The sequence below is a fragment of the Cimex lectularius genome, unplaced genomic scaffold (assembly GCF_000648675.2).
Source record: "Cimex lectularius strain Harlan isolate CLEC.00 unplaced genomic scaffold, Clec_2.1 scaffold155, whole genome shotgun sequence".
Taxonomy (NCBI): domain Eukaryota; kingdom Metazoa; phylum Arthropoda; class Insecta; order Hemiptera; family Cimicidae; genus Cimex; species Cimex lectularius.
In genome coordinates, this window is record NW_019392710.1 from 932,041 (window position 1) to 959,743 (window position 27,703).

Here is a 27,703-nt window from a genome sequence, read left to right on the forward strand (position 1 = left end):
GGCTTGAACACCTTCTGGCGGAAGCTACTACAATCCACAATTCAGAAATCAGTATCGTTTTTTCCTTTTGAAGTTTACAGGTTTCTAAGGGCAAACTCGTTTAATTTATTTAGTAAAAATCGCTCGAAAATGAATCATTTACCATTAAAATTTTCATTAACAAAGATGCCAACAACCTTTTCTGATTTCAATTTTGATTTTTTTTTTTGTGGGAGGGGCTACATTTAATATTGAAAATTAGTAGTTAGTAGGTACTATCGGGTTGTCCGGAAAATAATGCAGGATTTTAAGTTTTCATTAAAAAAAATCTATATAAAATATTCTGTTTACGTTTACAGGATTACTCATTTGTATGAATGTCAACACTTATTAATCCTCTTCCAAATGATATTGTTTGTTTACCTCTGTAGCATTCCGCTACTTGGAAATAATTCAGTCATCCTTATAATGTCAAAGCGAGAATTTCGTACGATTTTCTTTTACGAGTTTAAACTCGGCCGAAGCGGAGCCCAAACGGCTAGAAACATTAACCAAGTCTGGGGCGAGGGTTGTGTTAATGAGTGCACTGTGCAAAGGTGGTTTAAAAAATTTCGGGAGGGAGATTTCAGCCTTGAAGATGAAGAAGGTCGTGGAAGGCCTTCCTCTCTTAATGATGATGTTCTGCGATCAGTGGTGGAAGAAAACCCCAAAACAACTGTTCGAGAACTTGCAGAGCAACTCAAAGTCAGTAAAACGACCGTCGCTGACCACCTCAAGGCGATTGGAAAAGTGAAAAAACTCGAAAATTGGGTTCCACACTCATTAAACGATCGCCAAAAAAATCAGCGCTTTGATGTTTGTGCATCACTTCTTTGTCGAAACAAAAATGACCCATTTCTGGCCAGAATTGTTACATGTGACGAAAAGTGGATTCTCTACGATAACACTAGACGTTCTGGACAGTGGCTCGACAAAGGAGAAGCTCCAAAGCCCCCAACTCATCAAAAAAAGGTAATGGTTACGGTATGGTGGGCTTCATTTGGTTTAATACACTACAGCTTCTTAAATCCTGGCGAAACCATCAATGCTGAATCATACTGTAACCAAATTAATACCATGCATCAGAAATTGGCAGTAATGAAGCCCTCTTTGGTCAATCGGAAAGGGCCCATTTTGTTGCATGACAACGCTCGACCACATGTGTCACGTGTAACGTCACAAAAATTATTGGAGCTTGGCTATGAAACTTTGCCTCACCCACCCTACTCTCCGGACCTCTCGCCTACTGACTACCATTTTTTTAGACACCTGGACCACTACTTAGAACACATAATATTCAAAAATCAAACGGAACTGGAAAATGCATTTATTGACTTTATCAATTCTAAAAATTCTGAATTCTACTCAGACGGAATTAATAAGTTACCAACACGTTGGGAGAAATGTATTGAGAGTATGGGAAATTATTTTGATTAAAGAACATTGCTTTAAAGTAACTAGTTTCTTTTTTTTTGTTTAATACCAAAATCCTGCATTATTTTCCGGACAACCCAATACATTGAGAGGCCAAAAACGTGGCCACCCTCGTTTTAATAAATATTTGCAATCGTTAATTTTTTGTTTTGTTTTGTTTACTGGATATTTTTGTAGAAAAATATAAGATATAACTAAATAAAAAATTAATCCGAGTAAAACAATTTTTTTCAAAAATCTTGCTATAGAAATAATAAAGAAAATATTCAATTTAGTACGGAGTATTTCCTTCTCTTGCATTGATCATCGCTTGCATCAATGTGGCATTGATCAAGGTTTTGAATGTAGTGCGGTGAAATATTTTCATACTCCTCCAACAATGTCATTCTTAAATCCTGCAAATTCTCTTGCCTCACCAACTTTGACAAGTCGTCTCAAAGGTGATCATTAGGGTTTACGTTGGGACTCCAGCATGGTCACCAATGATCCTGTGTGCGGCCTTGCCTTGTCATGCATAAAAATAAAACCATCACCAATTAGTAGAACTGCTTATTCTGATAAAACATCTTGAATGTATTGTGCAGCTGTTAGGGAACCCTTTATGAAATGCTTTCTCAAACTATAACACCACCACATGTGGAGCTTCTCTGGAGTGAAAATGTTGCTGGAATATATTGTTCTCCTGTTCTTCTCCAAACCCTCTCTCAGCTGTTAGAAGACCTCAGACAAAACCTCGACTCATCCGAAAACAACAATTGATGTGATTGCTTGCAAAACTTAACCGAGCTGTTCTGTGCCTTATCAAAAGTTCTGGACCAGTGGCAGGCCTTGTTGCACGTAATCTAGTTTCTGAAGGTGGCTCCAGACATGGGGGATTTGCCAAATGCTGAGCAAACGTTCACTGAATCCCGACTAGTGGGGATGGGTGCTTGGTTATTCATCGAGCAACTATTTCGGTAATTGCCATGCTCGATTAATTGTCGGTATCCTTGTCTGCTTCAAAGTGCACAAATATTCATGAAGTAGCCAAATTCAAAACATCCCCACAGCAATCAACTGTACTGAGTGGATATCAACTGTAATAATCAATCAATATGCTATTTATTTTTTCAATAATAAACAATTCCTAACTAGTATAGATGGATTAATGAAAGAACATCATAGCGTTGGTTCTGTTGGTAAGAAATAAATTGACCCAACATGACTCTTGGAGTTCCTTGATCTGTACCAATAATTTGGAACACTTCTCTTCCAAACTACAAAAATTGGAATGAGGTTTTCAATGTGTGGAAATGGATCGAAAGTAAGATGGGCCAACAGTATTCTGACTGAGTTTCCAGCCACTACACAAAACAGTAACTGCAGCTACGGCAATGACAGTTTTACTGTGGTCCATCATGATTGGTAGTAATTTGAGGACTTGCACAGCATTTGGCAACTAAGTATTCACTGTTTCCGCACCAACTGGCTAGTTGTATGAACCCAACATGTGTGTATACATAGGCACACATGAGCATCTCAAAACTTGGCAAACGTTAGGCAGCAATTGACGTTCAGTGAATATCACATGTCTGGAGCCACCTTTACAGTGCATAAACTGACATTACCATTTCTAACTTGTTAAAGTCATTGCTTGATCTCAACAGAATAGAATGTCGCAATCTAAACATTAAAACAATCATCTCTCAGAGATGTGGCATTATGGCAACCTGATCTATGCCTTCTTAAGTAACCACCAGTATCTTGGTAGCGATGGTAGACCATTCGGACAGTTTTTCTAAAAATATTAAGCACCCAGGCCACGTGGGACTTCTTCCACTTTCCAACAATGCTATGAATCTGGCCTAATCCGTATCACTTAAAACCATCACTCAAACAAATTTGAAATTTAAAAACGGTACATCTTAAAAAATCAAACTACTGAAACATTAAAAGCTTCGTAGAAAAAAAAAAATTGACTTCAAAAAATTTATTTATAAAATCCAATCGTAAAACCAAGTCGGAGATTTTATCTATGTTTTATTTACTTTTAATCCTTGGAAATGGACCAAATACTGTTGTAAGATAAACAATGGAGGATTGTCCTAGAGACAATTAAAAATATTAAGGGTGGCCACTTTTGAAATGTTTCTGAACCTCTATTTTTTTGAAACTTGTTACAAAGTCCGATTTGGTTTGTTGATGATAGTGGAGTGAATAATTAGTATTAAAGGGGATAGTATGTGATATACCCCTAATAATTGTAGATGTTACACTTTATTATTATGACCATTTTGAATTAAATATTTTTAATCTTAAATGTAAAGACTGTCTAACTGAACTGAGAGTTTTTATCTATTTTTTTTGTTTGTTGTAAAATTATTATCTTATAATAACAACAGAGCTGAGCTCTGGGAAGGATCCACACCCTACATCCTCTTGCAGTCTGGCAATTGTATCACCTAACCAGAGTAGAGTAAATAGTAAAGAGTACTTATAAAAGCAACATTTTTTATTTTATTTATTTTATTTTTTTAATCAATAACAAATATCTAAATTGCTTGTGTTTCAGTCATAATGATTCAAACACATTATTTCAAATTGGAAGAATTACATGTTAAATGGTAACTCTCCGATTATTAATGATTTTTGTAATTTTTAAGTAGTATTTCAATTTAATCAAACTTTATAAGTTTATAAAGAAATAGAGGCTATCATTTTGTTGTAATAAAAATGCTTCAGTAAAATAATTTAATTTTAACAACATTGACATAAATTTATTTAGAATATTATAATATTTATTTTTATCATTATACAACTTACAAATACTATATTAATTTATATTTCATTTGTACAAAACATACTACCATAATTGTACAAATTACACTAAATGAAAGTCTTAATTAACAATTAAAAAAAGGCATGTTGACCATTAGATTTACCGTAGATCAAGTATTGTCATAGATTTATGTACCATAGGAACAATGTTTAGTGATACTATACTTTCCTGATAATATCAACAGAATGAAAGTAAGTACATACACATATGTTATATAACATAATATTTGTATTGTCTTTATAGTAATGTTGTATATTATGCAAAAATAATATAGTATTTATATAATAATACAACTCTTAATTTGATTTGCCAATTTTCTTTCCAACAAACTATTGTAACCAAATATTTATATTCATCAATCGTTAATAATAAAATTACGAAAGACGTTCAGTTCTGTGTTTTGTTAACTTAAATATTGTTAAAAATTTTGTTTGAATACAATTGTAGCATATAACAAATATATTCGTTCTGTTGGTCACGAAAACATTGTATTTTAAAAAATAAAAGACAAACTCTGTTAAACCTACCCAATGGTTTCCATATAATAGCTTCTATAATAAATTAAATATCCTATATTTTTAAATTAATTATTGTCAGCTTTGACATTATTATTACATTATTGACTATATTCGTCGCAGCCTATTATTTTGAGATTTCAATGAGTTCCAATTGTGTTCATTTCAAGCTTACCCACACATCCACAGGCAAAACACACACACAAAATGAACACATGTGAAAACATACACTTTTGTGCATTCTTGGTGTTTTCTTCAGATTACACCTTCAATTTTGATATGAACTAAATAATTTACAATTATATTAAATAACAATCTCATAAAACAAAAAAATTGTCTTATACAATATTCTTTAACAACAAGTGAACAATATTTCTTAATTCCTGGACACAATTTTCGTTTGATGTATCTAGGCTGAATTATTGAAGTTGTTTACTCCCATAAAAGTTGCCTGTTTTTAACAACAGCAACACTAGCAACACCACTGATAATTACAAATTAAAACTGGTGTTTGTTAAAAGTTAAACAAAGAGTGGAGAACAGGGTAATGCCGGTCAAACCACTTGTTTACAATTTTCAAATTGTATTAAAAAAAAAAAATCAACTGAAACTTGAATAATTTTCCTACTGAATCACAGTATTGACAACTTTCTATGTCCATGGTCATGCCTAGAAGTTAAGTGACCGGTAATACCCAACCCTGTCTTCCTTACTTTAAGTATTTTGCGTCATTTTCCTAACAAATAAATAAATATTACTATTGAAAGTAATGATATATATTTTAGTTAGATACTCACTCTTTTCTTTCTTGCATAATACTTTATTTTTTTTACTTAAATTTTAAATATAAATGAAGGTGAAGGAAGTTGAATGCAATTTTTATAGTTTGGGCAAAAAAACCTGGCATAAGCTTCACCAATTAAAGCAGGGTTATAGTGATGGCTTTGTATGAAATTTAATATTGAACCAAATATTAGAATAATACTGAGTCTATTATATTATAAATATTTACATTCCAAAGAAAATAAATTAAACAATGCTGCAACAGATATCTAAACATAAATAAATCACAGTCTCTTGTTTTATATAAATAACACATTATAAAAGAAATAATAACATAATCATTTAATTTTTTCATACTATCTTTTTTTGGTAATATGAAATGGTGTGTGTGTCTTTTTCAGTAGGATATAGGTTAAGATATGGTAATGAGAGATGTTTTTAATTACATTATTACTACAAATGTTTAGTTTCAACCATTATCATCATAAAAGTTTTTAATCTCAATTATTGATATATGAGAATTGAGGGAAGACTTCATGTTTTTTCAGTTTTATGACTTTCAGCCTTAAAACTTTCCTACTTCTAAAACAAATAGTATTTATACAATATGTATATATATTATCTTTAAAACTTCCGAAATTCATATTAAAATACATATTATGTACAGATTCTGAACTATAATCTACATATGGTGACTGGATGCAGTTTTTGGGTTATACTCTCTCTGCCTGGGAAAAATGTGAGGGAGTTGCAGTGGGGAGGGAGAAAGGAAAGGAAGAAGGAAGGAAGTAAAGAACAAAAGAGAGAGAGAGAGAGAGAGAGAGAGAGAGAGAGAGAGAGAGAGAGTGAGAGAGAGTGAGAGAGAGAGAGAGAAGGAAAGGGAGAGAAATGTGATTGATCGGTGATTAGAGCATCATTCTAATACATATTACTTTATTTCCCACTGTTTAAATTAATTGAGCAACAATTAAAAGTATAACTAGTTCTAAAACAATTGAAATAATTTTTTATGCGATAAATTCGGTATTGTCCAATATTCAATCAACAATATTGTTTAAGAAGTGTGGAAAGAAAGTAGTAACAACATAGGCTATTACTGAATCAGAAATATGGTGGCAGCAGCAGCCAAGACAAAAGGTGGAAAAGACTGACATTTGGACTTGCTGTTTTGGTGTAGTATCCAAGGGGGCGTTTTTTGAGTAGAGGTGGTGGTGATTGTGACTACCGCCTCTGTAAGTGGTGAGGTCACTTCTATCTCCTCATGTCTCAGCTTTTTCTTTTTCTTTGGAAGCGGTGTAGTTTTTTCTTTGTGTTTCTTTCTATTGCGGGTTCCACTACCTTCCGGAATATTTGCAATTGGAGCAGCAGTAGTTTTCATAACGAACAATTCTGAAAATTCACATTAGTGTCTTCTGTTGTCCAATATTTAAGGTAAAACTACTTTTAGTACCTTGTAAACGTACAATTCCTTCAGCTTTTCCCAGTGCATTAACAGATGAACACAAATAACTTCCAAAATCCCTTTTCTCTAATGTCCTTATTGTCAGATTCATAATCAGTGTATATTCATTTATGATAACTTCCTCCATTTCATATTTGTTACTATCCATTAATTTTTCACCTAGAATGAAAAATATTAATACTAACTTAATTGGTTAATGTTAAAATAAACTTATAAACATTTCATTTTTCTTTTTTTCTATCAAATTGCAGTTTATTTTTTATTAACTTCCATTACAAATCCCAAATAAAATCTAGATATTTGAAGGGTTCAGTCTAATAATGGTCTATGTTGTTTCTTCCTTTTAATTCAGTTTAATGCCTGACTTTGCAGCATAGCTTTGGTTTTGTTTGTAAAAGTACAACCTATTAATATTATAAATTATAAAATTATATTTATAGAAGTATAACCTACGAACTATTTAAAAAATTGCGTAACTGCACCAAAGACAATAAACACAATTAGTAAACTCCTGAGACCAAACATACCCATCATGACAAGACCAACTCACAAAAGTAAAAATACACATGTGCCATAACATGCAAATGTTGAGACATAAGCCAATGTTCCCTATCACTATTTCCAACCTTTGCCAATATAGAACACTACAGGCCATACTCCCTCTTCACAGGGGCCGACTATGTTGGGCCATAGTGAAGAGGGGCCATTAAGTTATCTTTTGTTTGTCTGCGTGAGTTTAGATCATCTGTTGAGCAGTCATTTAACATGAACCGTACATTGCAATCTGTATGCATAAGTTGTGTATGGGGGTTCTATGACAGTCGTTAGTCCAGGTAGAGTCCAAGGTATGGACTTAGAGTCCCATGGTTCACAATAGGGATGGGAAAATTGTTGAGGTATATCTTCGGCTAAGATCGTGGGTTCGAATCCTGCTCGTGACACTGACTTTTTTATCTCAACTAAAACGGTTTTTAAAAAACCTTAATTAATTCAAGTACATAACGTTGTACGAGAACAAGCGTTAGTGCGCATGTTCCGCCTTTTTCATAACAATTCAAATTTACATTCCAACATCTACTACTCCTTTCTGAGGAACGAATATATAGTGATTTTTTGAATGCACCGTTTTTGCATGCATTCTTTTCGCTTCGAAAACCATACAATATTCATCTATCAAAAGCCTTTTCAATATTTTCCAAAAATTGGCTGTAAAGTGATGGGTCTGTATTTTGTGGCGTTATCTCTCGCTTCTTTACCAGGTTTAATTATTACATAATAACATTTTCGATTCCTTCCAGTTTGCTGGGAAAACCCATTTTTTAAGACAGAAATTGAGAAAAGCATAAATCGCGTTACGAAAGGTATTTATTTATTACCTGCATCACTATGCAGTTCATAAATTCATTTCCCGGAGCCTTATTTTCCCTAATTTTAATAAATTAAATAAAGGTGGAAACAGTTTTTTTTATTTCATTCCATGTGAAAGGCTTATTATCTTATGATCGGAATAATTGTTCTTCCACGACTCTTGTTTAATTTTTTTTTTTTTTTTTTTTTTTGGCGCAGTCTCCGTCTTTCTGTCACTGAGCAAACATCTCCGTCCTACATTCTCAAAAAGTCAAAAACGTTTTGTCAAAAGTTTACCATGTTTATGGAAAGTGGTGGACAATGATTACCACGATATTAATAAAAGAAATTCGGTCCGCAACCAGTTGGTCGATCGACGTTTTCAAAACAAAGGATACAAATGCAACGAGAGATGTAGTATTGATAACCCCTAAGCGCTGAGCAGCTAATCCTAGTAGAGAACTTAAGTGAACTTAGAGAACGTAATATGGCTGCTAACCTTTCATGAAGAGTGATGATTTCTTTTGTTTTCTAATCAAGGGGGTAACAAGTTGGAGTAAATATAAATAAGACGTTAATCTTTATTTTGTAAGATTTTGGTTGAAATGAAAAAATAGTGTCACGAGGGGATTCGAATCCACGACATTTGGCTAAATACGCCGCTGCTCTACCACTTGAGCTATCGTGACTTCGATAGTTCGATCCACTCGAGAGGATTGAACTCACGATAGCTCAAGTGGTAGAGCAGCGACGTATTTATCCGAAGGTTATGGATTCAAATCCCGCTCGTGGCACTAGCTTTTCATTTCATCCAAAACCTTACAAAAAAAGATTAATTGAAAGAAGTAATTTGGTCAATAGAACACTAAAAATGAACACAATAAGACGTTTCATCCATCCTTAAATAGTTCCTCCAATCAGCGGGTTCTTTCATGAAACTTCATGAACTGAAAGGGAAAGATCTTGCATCAAATTGATGTGTGTATTACGGCTTCTGTTCAGGAGCCACTTCTAACACCATTTCCTCTTCGGTTTTTTGCTTTTAATATATAAACAAATAACAGCGTAGCACAAGAGATCGTCATCCATTTTGAGAAGGTAATTCACTAGATGACGTTCGGGGCGACTGACTGGCTGTGGAGCCTGAATGCCCCCTCAAGTTTCAGGCACTCCAAATAATGAAGCTATACGGCTTGGCGCGGTTCCATTTGGAGCGATCGTGAATGGCCACCTTTATCGTATTGAGCTTTAAATTCATAGTAGTCTTTTCTCTAGTAGATCTCGTCGACCAATGCTACAGGTTCATTGGCTGTTGCTGGGAAGGTGGAAGCATTGCTGAAGTATTGGTGACTGGTGACTACTTTAGTAATCCTCAGAAAGTAACCAAACATAAAACTTCTACTCTACAACAGACGACAACTACTTGACTCTTAACTTTGAAATAGTAAATAACGCGAGCTGTACTATTCACAAATTGGTCTTGCAGTGATCTGTTTTTTCGTTTATTAAGTATTTTCACCATATCAAAGATAACGACACACGACCTCCTTGACATAACTGAAATCACCCGACCCAATAGATGGCGAAATGCCGAAACATGTCTGACAATGACCAAATCAGCGTGAATAGACATGATCGGTAACGAGCATACTATAAGTATGTTTCAACAAAATTGTTAGAGAAACTGGTGTTCCAATTCCAAAACTTAAGTTGCTTCACAATGAAGTATCAAAAGTTTGTGTGATTCCGCTGGATTCTTGGAGTATTGGCTTAAGGTACGTGTAAAAAACGTCTGCCAATTAGGTGGGCAATATAAATTCCTCACATTTTGTGCATACGCATGCGCATATGTTAATCCTATTGGTATAAAATTCATAAGGGTTTATATAGAAAGCAGTCCGCATAACCCTGAAAATTGCATAAGAATCCGACAAACACATCTGTCTCTGAAACCATTACACAAATTAGTTGTGTATGCGTTGCGACTGTACTTTTGAGCATGCGCAGGCGATACCGTGGAAACAATACGATGAAATTCACACGGGTCCATCTAGAAACCAACCCGTATAATCCCTGAAAATTTCATAAAAATTAGTCTTATTGTTTTTCGGAGTTCTGCCGGTTACAAGGTATTGACCACAGACAGACAAGAATACTCGCAAAATGCGAGTGGAAATTTTGATTTTGGATTCTTATGAAATTTTCAGTGGTTATGCTGATTACTTTCTAGATGATCCCGTATGAATTAACATACGTGCATGCGCATGCATACAAAAATTGTTGGGTCTTGACATTTTTAGTTGCGGATTGCTTTCTAGATGATCCCCTATGAATTTTATACCAACCGGATAACGACGTGGATAAGCATGCGCATGCACAAACGTAAAATTCCGTACTCAGCTATATCTGAAAGCATTGGTCAGATTCTTATGCATTTTTCAAGAATGTGGATCGCTTTCTACATGATCCTCTATGAATTAACATATGCGAATGCGCATGCATAAAAATATGTGGAAGCTCTACTGCCCACCCACTTGGCAGACATTTTTTTATTGTAAATGTAAAGTAAATTCTGTTAGAGCGATGGGCTCAACGCCCTACTACTTGTGTTAACTGTCGCGGACGAAGGGTCAAACCACTTCACAATACATTTTTTATACTATTATCAATTAAAAAGGTATGGGCTCTGCCGGGATTAGTGTGGCAAATGAGTCGGACGCCCAAACCACTCGGCCACCAGGTTTCCTTATTTTTTAACTCACTTAAAATGTAAATGATACCTGATTCTTTATGCCAGTTGTGCATAGCTTTAGGAGACGTTTCCACGTAGCATTGTATGTTGACATCGCTGCCTATTGGGGCAGCAACGAGCTGATTCGGCACTTTTACCATAGGATGAACTGAAAAATTGAGATTAAAAATCTAATTGAATTATCTTCTGTTTTTCAATTAAATTTGCAATGAATATCTGGCAGTGTCAATTCCGTAATTTAATAATCCTAAGTAATTTACGTATAACTGATTAATTTTAATGTTCATAAAGATATACTCACAATGCACCTGGACGATAATTCTTTTGCTCACACTTGGTGGTACGCCATTGGAAGCGATGCAAAGATAAGATCCCATTTCTGTTCTTTGGATGTTCGAAAGTTCGAGAAGTTCACCTTCAAACGTACGCACTACTGTAGGAACAAATAAATTACGATGAATTTTTCTTTCTTACACAATTTCAACATTACATCGTTGTGATTATTTGGAGATCGTGAGATCGGATCTGGTGTGACGTAGGTTTTAGAAAAACATTTTCTTTATCGTGCCAACGTTTCGATCATCTTCAGTGCCTGGGATTTATAAACATTGTTTAAATTTTACAAATACATGTAGGATGTGAAAAAAAATATACAATACTAGAAATTTTAGATTCAAAGTATTTGTCGGCTCCTTTCACCTCAAAGAAGCCGACTCCTCATATAAAAATGTCTTTCTATCCTTACTTCCTCCCCACACCTTCAAAATCCAACCTATATAGACATAAAACGGAGATATCTCACAGGCACTCTCAACACGACACACAAGAATGACACATCTACACAGAAAACAAACACTTTGAGAGAGTACAAATAATTTGATTGAATCTAAAATTTCTAGCATTGTATAAATTCATTTTTTTCACATCCTACATGTATTTGTAAAATGTAAACAATGTTTATAAATCCCAGGCCCTGAAGATGATCTCAATAAAGATCGAAACGTTGGCACGATAAAGAAAATGTTTTTCTAAAACCTACTTCATACCAGTCCTCATCTCACGATCTCCAAATAATCATTAACTAACGGTCACTAAACACCACACATTATATGGTTGTCTTGTACATGATACGATAGATATAGCGGAGGTTTATTTTGTTGCACGAGGCTTATCGCCAGAGAATACAGCCAAAACGGCGATGACAAACCAAAGCTACAACCCTGCCGGGGTGGAGGGTTGGCGAGTGTGGTCTGGACAGGAAGTCACGGTGAAGTGGTCCAAGACAAATCAACTTCTTTCCGGTCACCGGTCTGACTAATACTGCCATTACATTTCCTCTTTTTTTTCTCTGTTACTACTTCCAAAACATAATTCGTTATTATAAGTCCTTCGTCACCAACGTCAATGGTTTTCAGATATTTTTTTAAAGTTATAATTAACTTACTAAAGGCAATCACCAATGTAACTTAATTATACTACCATTGATTATATTATTTACATATGTTAATTATAATTAATGGTTAGGTGGGCATTCAGAATGTGCACTACTTTCCACTTGCATATGGCCTGGAACATGCTCAACGTTAATTTATCACGGCGCTAAAACAATATAGTTATAATGAATCGGTTAGGTGGACGACAAAATTTGAACTACTGCTGTTAAAAATAGTTTCCTGCTTACTTCTATCGTTTTAAAGTGAAGAATGATGGTTAACATAGAAGATGAGAGGGTGTTACGTTAAGCGGCAGATGATTCCATAGATGTTTTGATAACTGAATCATTAGTCGACCCTTTCTCGCGTCCTCATACATTCCTCCAAGGAAAACACTATCTTAAAACATTGTAACAAGAAATCGATGAACATTTTTTCCTTTTGTTGATCTTTGATGAAGATTTCATTTTTTAGAAAACATGGCCAGCCACTTTGCAAATGCAACTTTCAATTTCCTGTAATTTTTATATTCATAAAACGCGAATAATAACTTGTTTGTACTAGTTAAAATGGTAAAGTTTGAGTCATTAAACCTTTGAATCAATTAAATATTCTATTGTTAGACTGAAATGTTTGTGTCGTGCCATGGTAGATTGTAAGAAGGAAGTAATTCCATTCTAATATGGAACATTATTAAAACTACTTTCAAGATTTATATTACATTATTATTATAAGTATATAAACTTAATGTACTAATTTAGTTTTTTAAAGTGAGGTATATAACGTATAAGCTTAAGAGAAATGATGAATGGTGGAGAGAGTCCTTTTTAAAAAGATAGTTCCTATTTACAGTAAGTTGCAGCTTACTGTGAGTAGGAACTATCTTTTTAAAAAGTATATAAGCTTATGTGCATGTGAAATCAGGTCTTTAACGATCTTAGGTATATAACGATTTAAAGATCTTAGAATCTTCTATCACGTCAAGGATTATCTGTCTGTGCAAATGAAACTTGCCTTTTTGTGAGTTCCCTTTGGTTACTGATACACCCATTTCGCTGCATGTAGAAGGGCGAACTGCTCAACTTGGTTATTTGTGTTCCGCTAGTGTAAATCGTTGTCGTAATACCGTAGAACCTGATTTTGAATCGATAAGACGTTGGCGTATCCTACGATTTTGAAAGAAGGTTCAATTTCGTAAGAACAGGATGCTTTGCTGTGATCACTCCTCAGGCCTCAGTAGATGTAACAAGTCTTGCATTTCATACATTCCGTTAAACCGTTTCTTTAATTTTTATATCTATTGGAAGAATTCCAGTAACAACACATGCTGCATGATAAGAAATCGTCCGAAAGCCCTTCATTACGCTTCAGCCCGAATTGGCGCATGCTGCGCCAACCATGAGAATCGGGGAATTATAGTTTTAAGAGTATCGCCTCCCAATTGCTGCCCATGTAAGGAATTAATGAATTGTAACGATCGTTTACGTATAAACTCATTGTGATATTTTCATCGAAGTTTCTTATCAAAGATAACGCCAAGATATTTCAGGTCATCTACTTGAAATAGTAATTCACCCCAGAAATAGACTTGCATGATATTGGTGATATGTCTTCTTGTGATTAGAAGAACTTTATTTTAATCGGAGTTAAAGAAAAGATTGTGATCGGAGCCCATTTCTCGATAACATACAACTTTTTTAGCTGTTGTTTATGCCTCATATGGGTAACACGAACAAAAGCTAGTGAACAGTAGCAAAAGTACTTTAGTGCTTGCTGCGTACAATCACCTTTAATAAGGGGCCGTACATTATTGATCAGAATCCAGGTCCCCAGCATGATCCATGTTCTTTGGAAATCTTCATGGTAGTTGTTTGTTGAAACTCTTTCCGCAAAATAAGATTTGGCTAAATTATATAAGTTCTTAGGATTTTGTTTTTATCTTAACTACTTAAATATTGCCCCGTTGAAGGCTCCTTAAACATCCAATGCGAAAAGCAATGTATATTATTTAAATTGAAGTTTGTATTGACGTACTGTCCAAAAGTTGCTTTCGTCAAAGCATCTTCTGTATTTTTCTGTGGTGTAAAGCCAAATTGGTTTTTTGAAAGTTGTTTTCTTTTTCTGAAATCGTGTATAATTCTTTCAACAAATATTTTTTCTAAAACCTTTCCCCTAATTGGTAATAAGCTAATTATAATTGGGCGATAGTTCGATTTGGTTCGCGTTTTCTTTTCCTGGTTGCCCAGTCAGAATGATTTGTGAAGTCTTCCACTGCCTGTAAAGGTGCTGGTCCCCAAGCATTCAGTATACCGAGCTAGCATTGATTTAGGGATGCAATTAACTACTCGGGCTAGAATTTCAATGGTGAAACCATTTTCGCGGGGGGGTTCCCTTTTCCCATATTTAGAAGTGTTGCTTCGAGTTCACTTTGGGTGTATTGGATATCGTTAACTGACTGATCATATTTATGAATTTAATTTTTCACTGGGTTTTGGCGTTTTGTAAGCAGTATTATGCTTAGGGGAACACAAGTATTCATAATTTCTAAGGGTACCGTTTAAATATTTTGTGTAATTTCCATCGGTTTTTATAACAGAGGAAATAGTGAGCGGATATGTAATTTTTCTGACGCGGCGTTTTAGATTGGACACCAAGGATAATTTGGAATAATTGGAAGCCAATTTGAGTGACCACTCCTCAGGCCTCAGTAGATGTTCCAAGTATTGCGTTTCATGCATTCTGTTAAATCTTTTCTTTAATTTTTATATCTATTGGAAGAGTTCCAGTAACAACAGATGCTGCATTATAAGAAATCGTCCGAAAGCCCTTCATTACACTTCAGCTTCATGTTTACAATAATTGCATTAATTTTTTCATGCTTCGTTCTTGACTTTTTTATTTTTTCTTCGTAGTTTTGTTTTAGACTCCAATATTCTTCTCTTTTGGTAGCTCGCAAATAGTAGTCATCTCTTTGTAAGTTTTTCGCGCTTTATGTAAATTCTTACTTGGTTCTATTAATTCCCTTGACCACCATGGCACGCTCCTTTTAAAGTTTTTCTTGCAAAATCGTGTTTGCTTGGGTATACTGCTACATAATACTAAGTTAAGAATATTGTTCACTTTATGAACCATTTCGTCTAGTTTATTTGATGTCTTAATTTCCGTTGCAAATTCTGAATTGATATCTGATTTGTCTGCTCGAATAGATTCCAGTTAGCTGCCATACGTTAAATCTCGGAAGAGGTGGTTTTTCTGTCGCGTTTACGTTATTGTATATTATATAGGTCAGCATTCTGTGGTCCGATAGAGATTCGTACTCTTCGTTTTTCCTCTCCTGAATCCAATTAACTAATATATTCGTACTGAGATTAAGATCTTGCTTTTCCCGTTTTTTGATTCAATTGTTAGTAGTCCATCGTTTTGATTCATCACATATAACGGATTTGCTGATATAAAGTCTTCAGAAGTGGAGTGCATTAAGTGGGTGAGTGCTGTGAGTAGTTTTTGAAGAACGTTATTTAGATCTCAATGAATAATTGAAACTAATTTAGATAAAACATCTCTGGGCGTAGTGAAGTACGGGCTCAACTCAATCCCATCCTCTCCAATCTATTTAGTCCAAAATTCTCCGTCAAATTCTAAATGCTATTAAATTCACTAATTTCGTGGTCCGCTTGACCAATTAATATATTACAATAAATTAAGGTTTTTAGTTGAGATAAAAAAGTTAATGGCACTTCACTAAAGCTCTCCGTGGCCATTTCATTTATCGTCGAGAATCCAATCCGATTACACGACATTTGAAAAATGGCAAAAAGGAGGGAAAATTCAAAAGGTGGGGTTGAGATGGGAAGTTGGTGTCCGAGTGGATCGAGGTCACGATAGCTCAAGTAGTAGAGCAGCAGCGTATCTAGCCGAAGATCGTGGGTTCGAATCTCGCTCGTGCCATTGACTTTTTTATCTCAACTAAAAACCTTAATTAATTGTATAAATGCTATTTTTTTAAATTTCTATACTATTCACAATTACCTTCAAATCCCGTTCGTACTTGACCTAATCACTTAATCCCAAAAAAACAACTTCTTTTACAATTGTCTCAAATGGTTCAATCAGCGGACACATACAAATAATTTTAGGGGGCGTCGGTGGCCGCAACGGTTTAGGAGTTGACACGGCGCTCATGACTGTAACGTAAAGATACGGAGTTCGAATCCAGCGGCCCTGCATTCCTACTTACAAATGGTCATTTTTTCAAGACACCGGCACCCCGTGAGTTCATAAAAAATCACTTTAGTAGTACAAAAAGAAAATTGTTTAAAATGTTAGCAGTGACATTTACAAAACTAATCATCTTTCCTTCCGATCAGCTGCAGTTGCCCTCGCCGTTTTACTCTTCCTTGAAACAGAATGCATCCAATCTTAACCAAATCGATTCCACTTCCTAACGCCGACCCTCAAACGCTACACAATAGGTGACGGAATCGATGGACACAACACACACAGAAATTATCACACGCTGCTACAGCATTACACAGATGCATTCCCAGAAGGACAATATAAACATTATAAATAAATACTGTGTAAATAAACGCGTTTTGAAATACAATGTAATGACATAGCAAGTCTATTAGGATAACGACACACGCGGCGGTTGAAGAGTTTATCGGTTCTGGTGAGAATGACTGCGAATTGCAAACAATTTTTGCAGACAGTTCTCATATAGGAATTACGAGAGATCGATCTGCAAGAGATATTTTGCAAATTTTTATATTTTTATTATTCTCCAGACCACTCGCCTACCGACTACCATTTTTTCAGACATCTGGACAAGGTTTTACAACATAAAAATTTATTGGTCAAAAGTTGTTAGAAAATGTGGTTACAAATTTAGTTAATAATAAATACTCAAAATTTTATTCAGAGCGTATAGAGAAGTGCCATCATCATTGGGAGAAGTGCATTGAGAGTAATGAAATTTTATTGATAAAACATGTTTAAAATCATTTATTTAATTATTTTATAACCATAAACGTGCATTATTTTCCGGACAACCCAATATTTTGATATTGCATCCGTTCGCTTTTCGCAACTACAAGAGTTTTTTCAGTTAATTAGACATTAATAAGTGTAATTTATAAATCATAAATAATAGTGGTTACAGTTTATTTAGACCCAAGATTTCAGGTCCTGTCTAACGTATAGAAGATATAGTAAATAGTAAACTAAGTGAAAAATATTTTACTTTCTTACTAGTTGACATAAATAACGTTTTAAAAATAAAGAAACATTTTATATAAACTAAAATCATAAACTCATAGAAGTTCAGAATAATTCGGAATAATAGGTATTTATAATTAAAAACAGTAATGAAGCAAAATTTTATCTATGTTTGTTCAGAAACAAATATTACCAAAATATAAACCTTTTTACTTAATATGCTTGACTAGATCTAGTTAATTATGTATTCGTGTTTCAACTGTACAGAAAAAACGATATTCTTAGTACTGGTAGAAGAGCTGCAAATCATTCTCCTTTATCTCACAATTATCTACAGCCATAGCTATTCTCTGGCCGTTATTTCCTAAAAGTGGAGAGCTGTTAATATGATACTTATCTCTAAAGACGAAATTAACTTTTATTTCCTAAATTAAAAAGATTTTTTCATCTACAACTGTATATTTATTATATACAACCAGCAGATTGGATTTCAATTTATGACTGTGTCATTACGGGCGTTATAGAGAAAGCTACACATTGGCAGCAGCTCTGAATTAATATGATATTAATCAATTAAGAAGGCTTTTTTTATCTATTTCTTTTCAGTCGCCTAAGTGGTAATTGTGGCGTATGTGTGTGAAAGTGTGTTCTTGTAATTTTCTGTTGAAACATCTATAATATGTTTTGATGAATAGAAATACAAATGGCAAGTGAAGATCTCTGTGAAGTGTATTATTGTTTACGTAAGAAGGAGCAGAAACAAAAAAATTATTGTAATTTTTGAATATTGAAATATTTTACCGATCCATAAAGTACCCGTACTTCCAAAGAGGTTTTAGATGGCAATGCCGAAAATTTTGACTTTAACGGTAATTTTGATTGTCGGTTTAGTAGGTAATAAAGCTTTTTAAATTGTTAAGTGTCTGTTTTATTAATCGTGTGTGGGGATTCCAAGTTAGTCGTTTATGAAATGTAAGTCCTAAATAGTTAACTTTGTCGGATTGAGGAACCGGTTCATTGTACAAGTAGGTGATATATTGTTACTTTGAGGAGTTAAATTTTATTTCCCAAAGATTGATCCATTTTTCAATTGCTGACATGTCGTTTTGTAACAGTGAATCTTGCGTAGAAGAGGGGTGACTAGTTAATATGGTAGTGACTTCTGCATATGTGGTGCAGAAGTGCAATATCATTTGTCAGTATTCAGAAGTAAAAATTGAGTACAACAGCGGAGATTGACCCTGTGGCACACCCGCAAGCACGTCTTCCATCACAGAAGTCTTCGATCCCTCGTTTCCTGCGAAAATTCTCTCCTTGAGGTATGATTGTACAATCAGAGGCCTGGGGTAAAAATATTTTTAATTTGTATAATAATTCCTCTTGCCACCTGTTTGTCGAAGGCTGAGAAACATTTAACAACTATCCGGTCGCGTGCAGTTTCTGCTAGAGACATGACGTAATGAAATCTGTTGTGAAGTTAATGAGTAGTGGGATGATGGGTTCGAAAGCCTAATATTCTACAATTGTGGTGTTGTTTAAGATGGTAGGACGTAATGTAAAAGTGAAGCATTTATAATCACTGTAGTGCCACCGTGAGACATGCCATCTGGGTGACCAAACTATACAAACAGTGTATCTATAATGTAGAAACGAGATTCGGTTGCCATGTGTGTTTCCGAGGACAGGGCAATATTCGGTCTCGGTGTAATAAAAATCGGAGTTCCAATTTATGTTGTGAGAAACCATTTGCATTCCATTAAAGGATTAATAATGTGACAAATGTAGGAGTTTCCATTAGAATATTGTGAATAGAGGGCCTAGATCATAATAGAGATTTGAGTGAGTATATTGAAAAGAAGATAGATGGATAAACGCGTTAATTTGTGTAAGTAAATGTTGGAGACCAGACGGCATACCAACTAATGTTGTCCTATAGGTAGCTTCGTCAGCCCGTTGATTCTCCATAGTTCTTGTTTGAGTCTTCACCGATATTGGATGCGGTAGGGCTTCGTTCATCTTGTAAGAGAGCGACGGAAAATTGGCGTCATCTACTTGGGGTAGTTTCGGTGTTGTGCTCTTGTTCTTTCTTCCTTGTTGTACTTGTTCCGTGTTTCTTGTTGTGTATTTCGCTTGTAAGACTTTGAAGTCTATGCACCTTCTGCAGTTCGTACGGTAATCAGCAGTTTGCGCATGTCGCTTCTGCAAACTCCAGTGATCTCTACATATAAAGCAACGATGCTAATATTTACAATAGGCTTTGGTGTGCCCGACGCCTTGGCAACGTGCATTGCACGATTTACCGGGCTAAAGCTAAATATATCATTATTTGGAGATCGTGAGATGCGGTCTGAAGTGACTTAGGTTTTAGGAAAAACATTTTCTTTATCGTGCCAAAGAAAATGTTTTCCTAAAACCTACGTCACACCAGACCGAATCTCACGATCTCCAAATAATCATTAACTAACGGTCACAAAACACCACACACACTAAATATATCCTTTATTCATACTACTGTTCTTCCGTTTAGAACAACTTCTAAAGATCTTGGTGTTATTTTTGACCACAAATTAAATTTTATTGCCCACATAGATCTTAAATCCTCTAGTTTAAAAATGCTGAGTTTTTATCCAGTTACACTTCTGATCTCATCCCAAATGCCATAGTCATTCTTTACATATCACTTGTAGATCAGTGCTTGAATACTGTTCAGCTGTCTGGAATGCCTACACTACAAAACATATTTATAAACTTCAATCGTTACAATTTCAATTTCTCAGAATTCTTGCCTACAAAATAGGAGTAACTTTTACTGACTATAGACAATTTGAACAGTACTTCACTTTACTTCTTTCTCCCAGAGACACTTAGAGTTCGCGCTTTAATTTAACTCTTTACAAAATAATTAACTATTGTATTGACCGTCCTTTTTTACTTAGTTAAATTAACTTTTTTGTACCGAGCTACTTGACTTTTTCATATTTTTACCATTCTGCTAATTGTAGTAAAAATACTCCTAGTGACAGAATGATTCCTAAGCCAATAACTTTCCAAATCTTACAATTTTTAATTCTTCTTTTTCTTTATTCCACAGACAAATGTGCAGACATGTTAAATTTTGAATTATTATGTATATTTTAAGTTAAATTATCTTTCATTATTTCTATACCAATACTTGCATTTCTGTACCTGTATATTTCCATTTTTTTTCTAATTGAAATATTTACTGAATATAATTAATCTAAATTACAATAGCACAGAATACTCTGGTTTTTCATTACTTAATCAACATGTTTTTATGATACTGTTTTCTAATATTATTTATATAATATTATTTTACATTTACAATTTAAAAATTTATATTTTTAGGTACATTTTAAGAAATGTTCTTTTAAGATATTTATTACTTAAATATTGTTAATACTTAAGTAATTTTCCATTTGTTTTCTTAATTTTGCTTTTATATTGTTATATTTTTTATATTGTTTATTTCTATGTGTGGTGATTAGTGACCGTTAGTCGATGATTATTGAGAAATCGTGAGATGCGGTCTGGTGTGATGTAGATTTCAGAAAAACATTTTCTTTATCGTGCCAACGTTTCAATCTTTATTGATATCATCTTCAGGGCCTGGAATTTACAAACATTGTTTAAATTTACCATACACATGTAGGATGTGGAAAAAAGTAAATTTATACAATGCAAAAAAAAATTTATATTCAATCAAAGTATTGAACACTTGATTGAAATACTTTGATTGAATATAAAAAAATTTTTTTTTCATTGTATAAATTAACTTTTTTCCACTTCCTACATGTGTTTGGTAAATTTAAACAATGTTTAAACAATCAATTTCTCAAACAATACCAGGCCCTGAAGATGATATCATAAAGATCGAAACGTTGGCACGATAAAGAAAATGTTTTTCTGAAACCTATATCACACCTGACGGCATCTCACGATTTCTGTATATTTCTATATTTAAATATTTTTTTAAATTGGATTAATTCCGTAAAATATATATTATTATTTCTCTACGCTTAAAAGGTTCTTCAATTTTTATTTTGGTGTATAAAAGCGTCGTGATATCATAGTTTTTCAGTGCATGTGTTTCGGTCTACGTGTACAAAAAACGAGTTCAATGGTAGTTTAAACAGTGATAGAGCGTTAATGTCATTAACTATTTTATATCCTTTGTCGCTTAATTCTTGCACTATTAATACTGTGGGGGGTAGAGAATTTTAATATAATTTTGTTTGGTAATGGTGTTTTTTATAATGAAGGAATTGACGCCTCCTATGTTTTCTAAAATTGTTATAAGTGAATGAGGATTCATTATTCATTAATTTTTAATGGAAATCGGTGTGGGTTTCCTATCTTTTGTTTCGGTATTATCTGTATTTGCCATCTCAGTGTCAGAAAATTGTTGAAATTGATTGCTTATAGGGATTGAATTACTCATAGTAGTCTGGATACATTGCACTTTCCTCGGGCCCCAGTTAGCAATTTGTGGACAAGGTCTTTTTCTCCCAAAAACCTTGTGTCATTCATCTGTAAGTTGAGTTAATTTAAGGTACTAACCTCACAACGATCCGTTCTTGTTGTTTTACTCCCATTTTGAGCTGTAATGAGCAGCTCATAAAGTCCAGATAGTTTAAAATTAAAATTCTTACTTACTTCTTACTAATTTAAAAGTTTTAATACAATAAATGACAAGAAACTTAAAAAAAATTTAAGCCGTTTTATACTATGTGCTAACGAGTCTCAATTTAATTAAAATTAAAATGATAAAATTTATTTTCTGCTCGACCAAAATTTAATGTAAAAATATGATTCGCTAAAATCTGTTAACAACTGGCAGAATTTTTACTTTCCAGAGGATTAATTGGAAACATTGATTTTTTTCATCATCTTGAATCATCTAGACGGCTGGTTTTGTCTTTCATGTTTCAGATTTGTACCAGATCAGATGATGTGTTGTTCTGTTCAGTCAGGTCCCTTTTATATTTTTGTCGTCAAATGTGAAAGGAATGTGTCGTCTTTGTCTGTTGGCATCTTCTGGCGTTGTAATGGTATAATCAGATAAAATTAAGGTACTCCTCCCATTTAAATAATCAGGAATGAGATGGAGTTTAACCGATACTGTTGCATAAAGGACTGCCTTAATATTAATGATAAATTGGCTCAGCTCTAAACAGAGCTGACGCATCTAGAGAAAACCCTCATAGACGAAGTTGCGAAAGGATAGGAAGCCAAACTGTAGATAGAAGAACACACTTCATACCAGGAATGATAGTTTTTTTAAATTTATTTTTTTAACGAGGGTTCGCAACAGCAGAGGTCATATAAACCCTCAGGGTGCCTGTGTTTTTGAAAAAAAGCCCATTTGTATGTATGTCGGGTTCGAACCCGGGACCTTTATCTTACAGTGATGAGCGCCGTGTCAACGCCTAACCGCTGCGGCCACCGACGCCCCCTCGGAATGATAGTTATAGACTGTCAAGATGGTCTAGCCCTCTCCAGTAAAAGCAAAATGAAGGGTTGCATTGAGGAAAGAAGAGTAAAGACGGAGGGGCTTAGATGACATCTCGGAAGGATACCTGCAAAGGTTTGACGAAGGGAGTTGGAGTATGATACACCAAAAGGAGAGAAATCCTCCTCTCCCACCCCTAATAACCCCCCCTCGATACATCGATTAAAAGGAGCTAACTTCTTCAGAGGTTACTACCTACAAAACGCTGAGAGGTATATTGACCAGGCTAATCTGGAAGATCAAGATTAGGCAAGGAGATATCAAAAAATAATAACATGGAAGACTTGACGGCCCAGCTAAACATCCAAAGGTACTTGGACAGTATCAACGGCAAGTCTCACCTCTTGCTGCGGAAAGGGCAAATCAAAGGTTTGCCTTACAATATGGAAGGGTATTGTGGGATGAAAAACCTCCGCACAATTCAATTTCATGTCAAGAGATGTAGTCCCCATCAAAATAGAAACATTAACAGTTTGGAAGAAACTAGAAGCAGTTAAACAGCAGCAGCAACCTAAGGCCTCCAGAGGAACTACGGGGATTGTCAGACTACTGCAGCAGGAAGAATCTTCCCCTACTCATAGGATGTTATGCTAACGCACATAGCGAAGCCTGGGGGAGCACTGATCAACATTAAACGAGGCACTCTTAGAATTTTATACGAAAGAAAAACTGGAAATCCTAAACATAGGATCAACTTATACCAAGGATATAAGAAAGACTCTCTCGGACAAACAGTACTCAAATCCTACAGATCAATATATATATTTGTTGGTTTGTTAAAAAGGCCCATCTGTATGTCGAATTCGAATCCAGCGACCCTGCATTCCAACCAGGGACCTTTATCTTATAGCGTTAAATGTGATGAGCGACGTGTCAACAAGCTGTTGAGGCCACTGACGGGGGTGGTGATAAAATATCAGAATGACAATGTTGACAGATAAACCACTTCGTCACTGTCAACATTCATACACGACAGGAGGATCAACTGAAACTGCTCTGTAACAGCTAACCAGTGACCTGAAGGAGACATTGGAAGACATTATAATGGGAATCTGTGCGTCACTGAAAGAGATCATATGAATCAATGAAGGCTTCTCTCGAGAACAAGATCACACCACATCCCAATGGATTAGAGAAAGGCTAAGAACGATAAAAACTGGAAAACTAATGGGGGCGTCAGTGGCAGCAACGGTTAAGGCGTTGACACTGCGCTCGTCACTGTAAGGTGAAGGTCCCGAGTTCGAATCCAGCGGCCCTGCATTCCAACCCGACATACTTACAGATGGTCATTTTTTCAGAAACACCCGTACCCCGAGGGCGTAGTTAAAATACCTTTGTTGAAAAAAAAATGTTACAGACACTGAAACAGGAGCTAAACACTTCGACACTTTGTGTAAAAATAATGATTATTACTAATACTAAAATTACTAATAAAAATTTTCATCCTTTTAGAGATTTTTACTTTTGAAAAAAGGTGACGAAACATATAATTCTTTCTGGCTGAATGATCCCACCCAAACCACGGTTAATATTTAGAGATACAGCTATCCACTGTTTTTAAAGATACAAATAATTATGACTACTGCACATCTTCTTTCCCTTCTCTCGTCTTCTTAAGTAAGCAATAAAATCAAATCCGGGCAGAACGGTAAAAGAGGGGTAGGCGGTCGTAATGGGGTAATTCGCATGCATAGAGATGGGACGGGTGGATCCTTTTAGAGCAAAACTGTGTAATTACTGAATAAGAGGGGAAGGGGGAGTGCTAACTTAAGGCTGGTAGGAGGGTGGGTGTTATTTCTCATTACTCATAAAAATATTTTCATACTTCCACAGATTTTTACTTTTGAAATAAACCAAAACATATAAAATGTTTCATGGTGATTAGTATACGGGAACGTTTCGCGAAAATAGAATAATTACATGCTCGGTAGCGACTTTAGTGAGGGGCTTGTACCACTTACACTAAGGAGGAGAGTGGTCGTTTCCCTGCTACAACTTGATGTATTCCCTTCGAATGAACCGACTGATTACCCTCATATCGGTCTGATAAACTCTTCCTATCTTTTTATTCTCCTGATATTCTCTGGATTTTATATGAGTAAGCAAAATTCGTAGCTGAACCAAAATGGCCATGTTAAAAACAACTTCGTTTGGATTCATCAATTAATGAAATTATTAATGCTGACAACAAACTAAACGCATAACAAAACATAAGCCCCCTAACCTTACTTCTTTTGGCATGCGACACCACCATGTAATTTCTTTCTCATTTTTTCTTTCTGATTTTTAAAGAAACAAATTCTATAAACAATGATAACGGCACTGTCTTACGAAACATGCAGGAGTAAGAATACTGGAACGGTTATAATGATATCAATCCAAACATTTCTTCACACTGTTTTCTTAACATACATTTACTGGGGATTTAATGCATTTTTAGTAATACATATTGTAAATATTGTAATATGATTATAAAAACAAATAAACAATCTAACGGCTCATCAGGATAGTTAATGCCCTTGTGTCCTAATAGATTCCAAAAACGGGTAAACGCCATATATTACCGTATCTTCATTCATATTATCTCGTCATCAATGTATAATTTCACTATGGAGAGAGACAATCCTGAGCACAACAACAGCATAGAATATGGAAGATTTTAGCTAACCATCCCTAAACAACAGCATAGAATATGGAAGATATTAGCTAACTAGCTGATAATAACATTTCGCGACCTGGCGAAGAGGTTTTGGGTTGGTAGCTTAATAAAAGGCATGAGCGGGGCGATTCCAAACTGAGTTAAACATTAGGAAGCATTACTTAAGATTTCTACTTAAAAGGTAGAAGCTTACATTTTCACACAAAATTGAAATTTAACTCGAAGACTTTTCTTTACCTTTCTGGAGAATTTTTTTATTTACAAAATATTAATTGAGTTAAAAAAAAGAAAGGTTTGGCATAGGCAAGCACCTTCTTTTGAAGATCCATCGTGGCGGATGATGATATTCCTCGAATCTTCCCTCCGCCAAGTAACTTTGGGCTCTGGAATCCCAGTGGCTCTGCATCTCAGTCTTATGCTACCCCCTTCCGTGGTAACGTGATCGTCCCCACCGTCTTCATTTAGGACATCTGGGGGAATCACAACCTCGAGATGACCCATCTAGAAAATATTTCTTTTTAGAATTGTGGCATCGCAATTTTGTTATTCAGATAAACAACAGTTTAATTAATTAATAGTAACGTAATATACACGAAAATAAGAATTACAACGAAGGGCTGATCAGGGGCGAGCGCCTCTGCTCCCAGGACTGTCACAAAGACAAAAGCAATGTTGCGTCGATTACAGTACATCAGAGGGATGTGGTTAGCGGCACACTCAGAGACAACTGTATAATTAAAAGTGGCTAGTCCTGGGGTATCTTCCCGTCTGGCGCCGGCAACTTGTTCCAGATGCTGACCAATTACCAACCGCGATCCCGAGTGGCAAAAACAATGACAAAAATCTCGTAAATCGTCTAACGAACAGGCGCATTTACTTTTCAATTTGCCTGCACCATTTTAAATAATTTTTCAAAATTGTTATTGTGAGTTAGCGAGCTTGACTTTATTGTAGTAAGTTACAAAATGACAATTTAAACAAATAATAAAAAACGCAGGTTTGTAGAAAAAAAGGCGAATAAAATATATGCCTATATAGTTATCTTTTACCTGACTTCGCATTGGGTCTGTGTTAATCTGACACATGTATGTTCCAGAATCGTTTTTTTGTACATTGGAAACCTTCAACTTCCATGTGTTGTGGCCATTATGAGTCACCGAAAGTCTATTGTTGTGAGCAACGAGATGTGTATGTATGGCGAGAATTGCTTTCGAGTCGGATTTAATCCATGCCACCTGCAAACGAAACACGTAAAGATCATGTATTAAAAACGTAAATTTATTAGCGATCGATGCAACTTTAAAATCACCTCCCCCTTAGATTATGTAAGGTTGATTAGTATTACTAATTAGACAGAACCAAACTCCGAAAACTCAGAAGTTAGGCTGATAACGAAGCTTTATGAAATGGCTAAAGGAATAAGGAACACTGCATAGATATAGGCTACTGACTTTAATAATTATTACTACTTTTAATGTTAATGCATTGATTGCATACGAGATAATTGATAACTGCTTTTAAAGTATAGTTAATTTATTATTTCAATGTGTTGAAAAAGTGTTTTATACTATTACTGCAAGTATTCATATTTCATTCCGAGCTGTGTTTTTTATTTTCCTTAAATTGGATGGAATTTCTTGTACAAAAATTTAAGACGATCGCTATGTGCGTTATCGATTTTCCACCACATTCATCCTGTTATCAAGTGTAGCCATGGATCCCAGATAGTGGTTCC

General features: G+C 34.9%; 1 protein-coding gene across 3 annotated transcripts in view; it reads right to left on the minus strand.

Annotated features, from left to right (window-relative positions):
• Nucleotides 1–5,967: 5,967 nt before the first annotated feature.
• Nucleotides 5,968–27,703, minus strand: part of LOC106668828 (lachesin-like) — a 179,274-nt gene continuing 157,538 nt past the window's right edge. For all 3 annotated transcript variants that reach the window (XM_014397961.2, XM_024226354.1, XM_024226355.1), the window contains 6 exons: nucleotides 27,018–27,203; nucleotides 26,280–26,469; nucleotides 11,431–11,562; nucleotides 11,158–11,277; nucleotides 7,019–7,189; nucleotides 5,968–6,957 (listed from right to left, as the gene is read on the minus strand). In XM_014397961.2, the coding sequence (XP_014253447.1) occupies nucleotides 6,662–6,957; nucleotides 7,019–7,189; nucleotides 11,158–11,277; nucleotides 11,431–11,562; nucleotides 26,280–26,469; nucleotides 27,018–27,203 (1,095 nt within the window). In that variant the 3' untranslated portion in view covers nucleotides 5,968–6,661. The remainder of the gene's footprint in view (nucleotides 6,958–7,018; nucleotides 7,190–11,157; nucleotides 11,278–11,430; nucleotides 11,563–26,279; nucleotides 26,470–27,017; nucleotides 27,204–27,703) is intronic.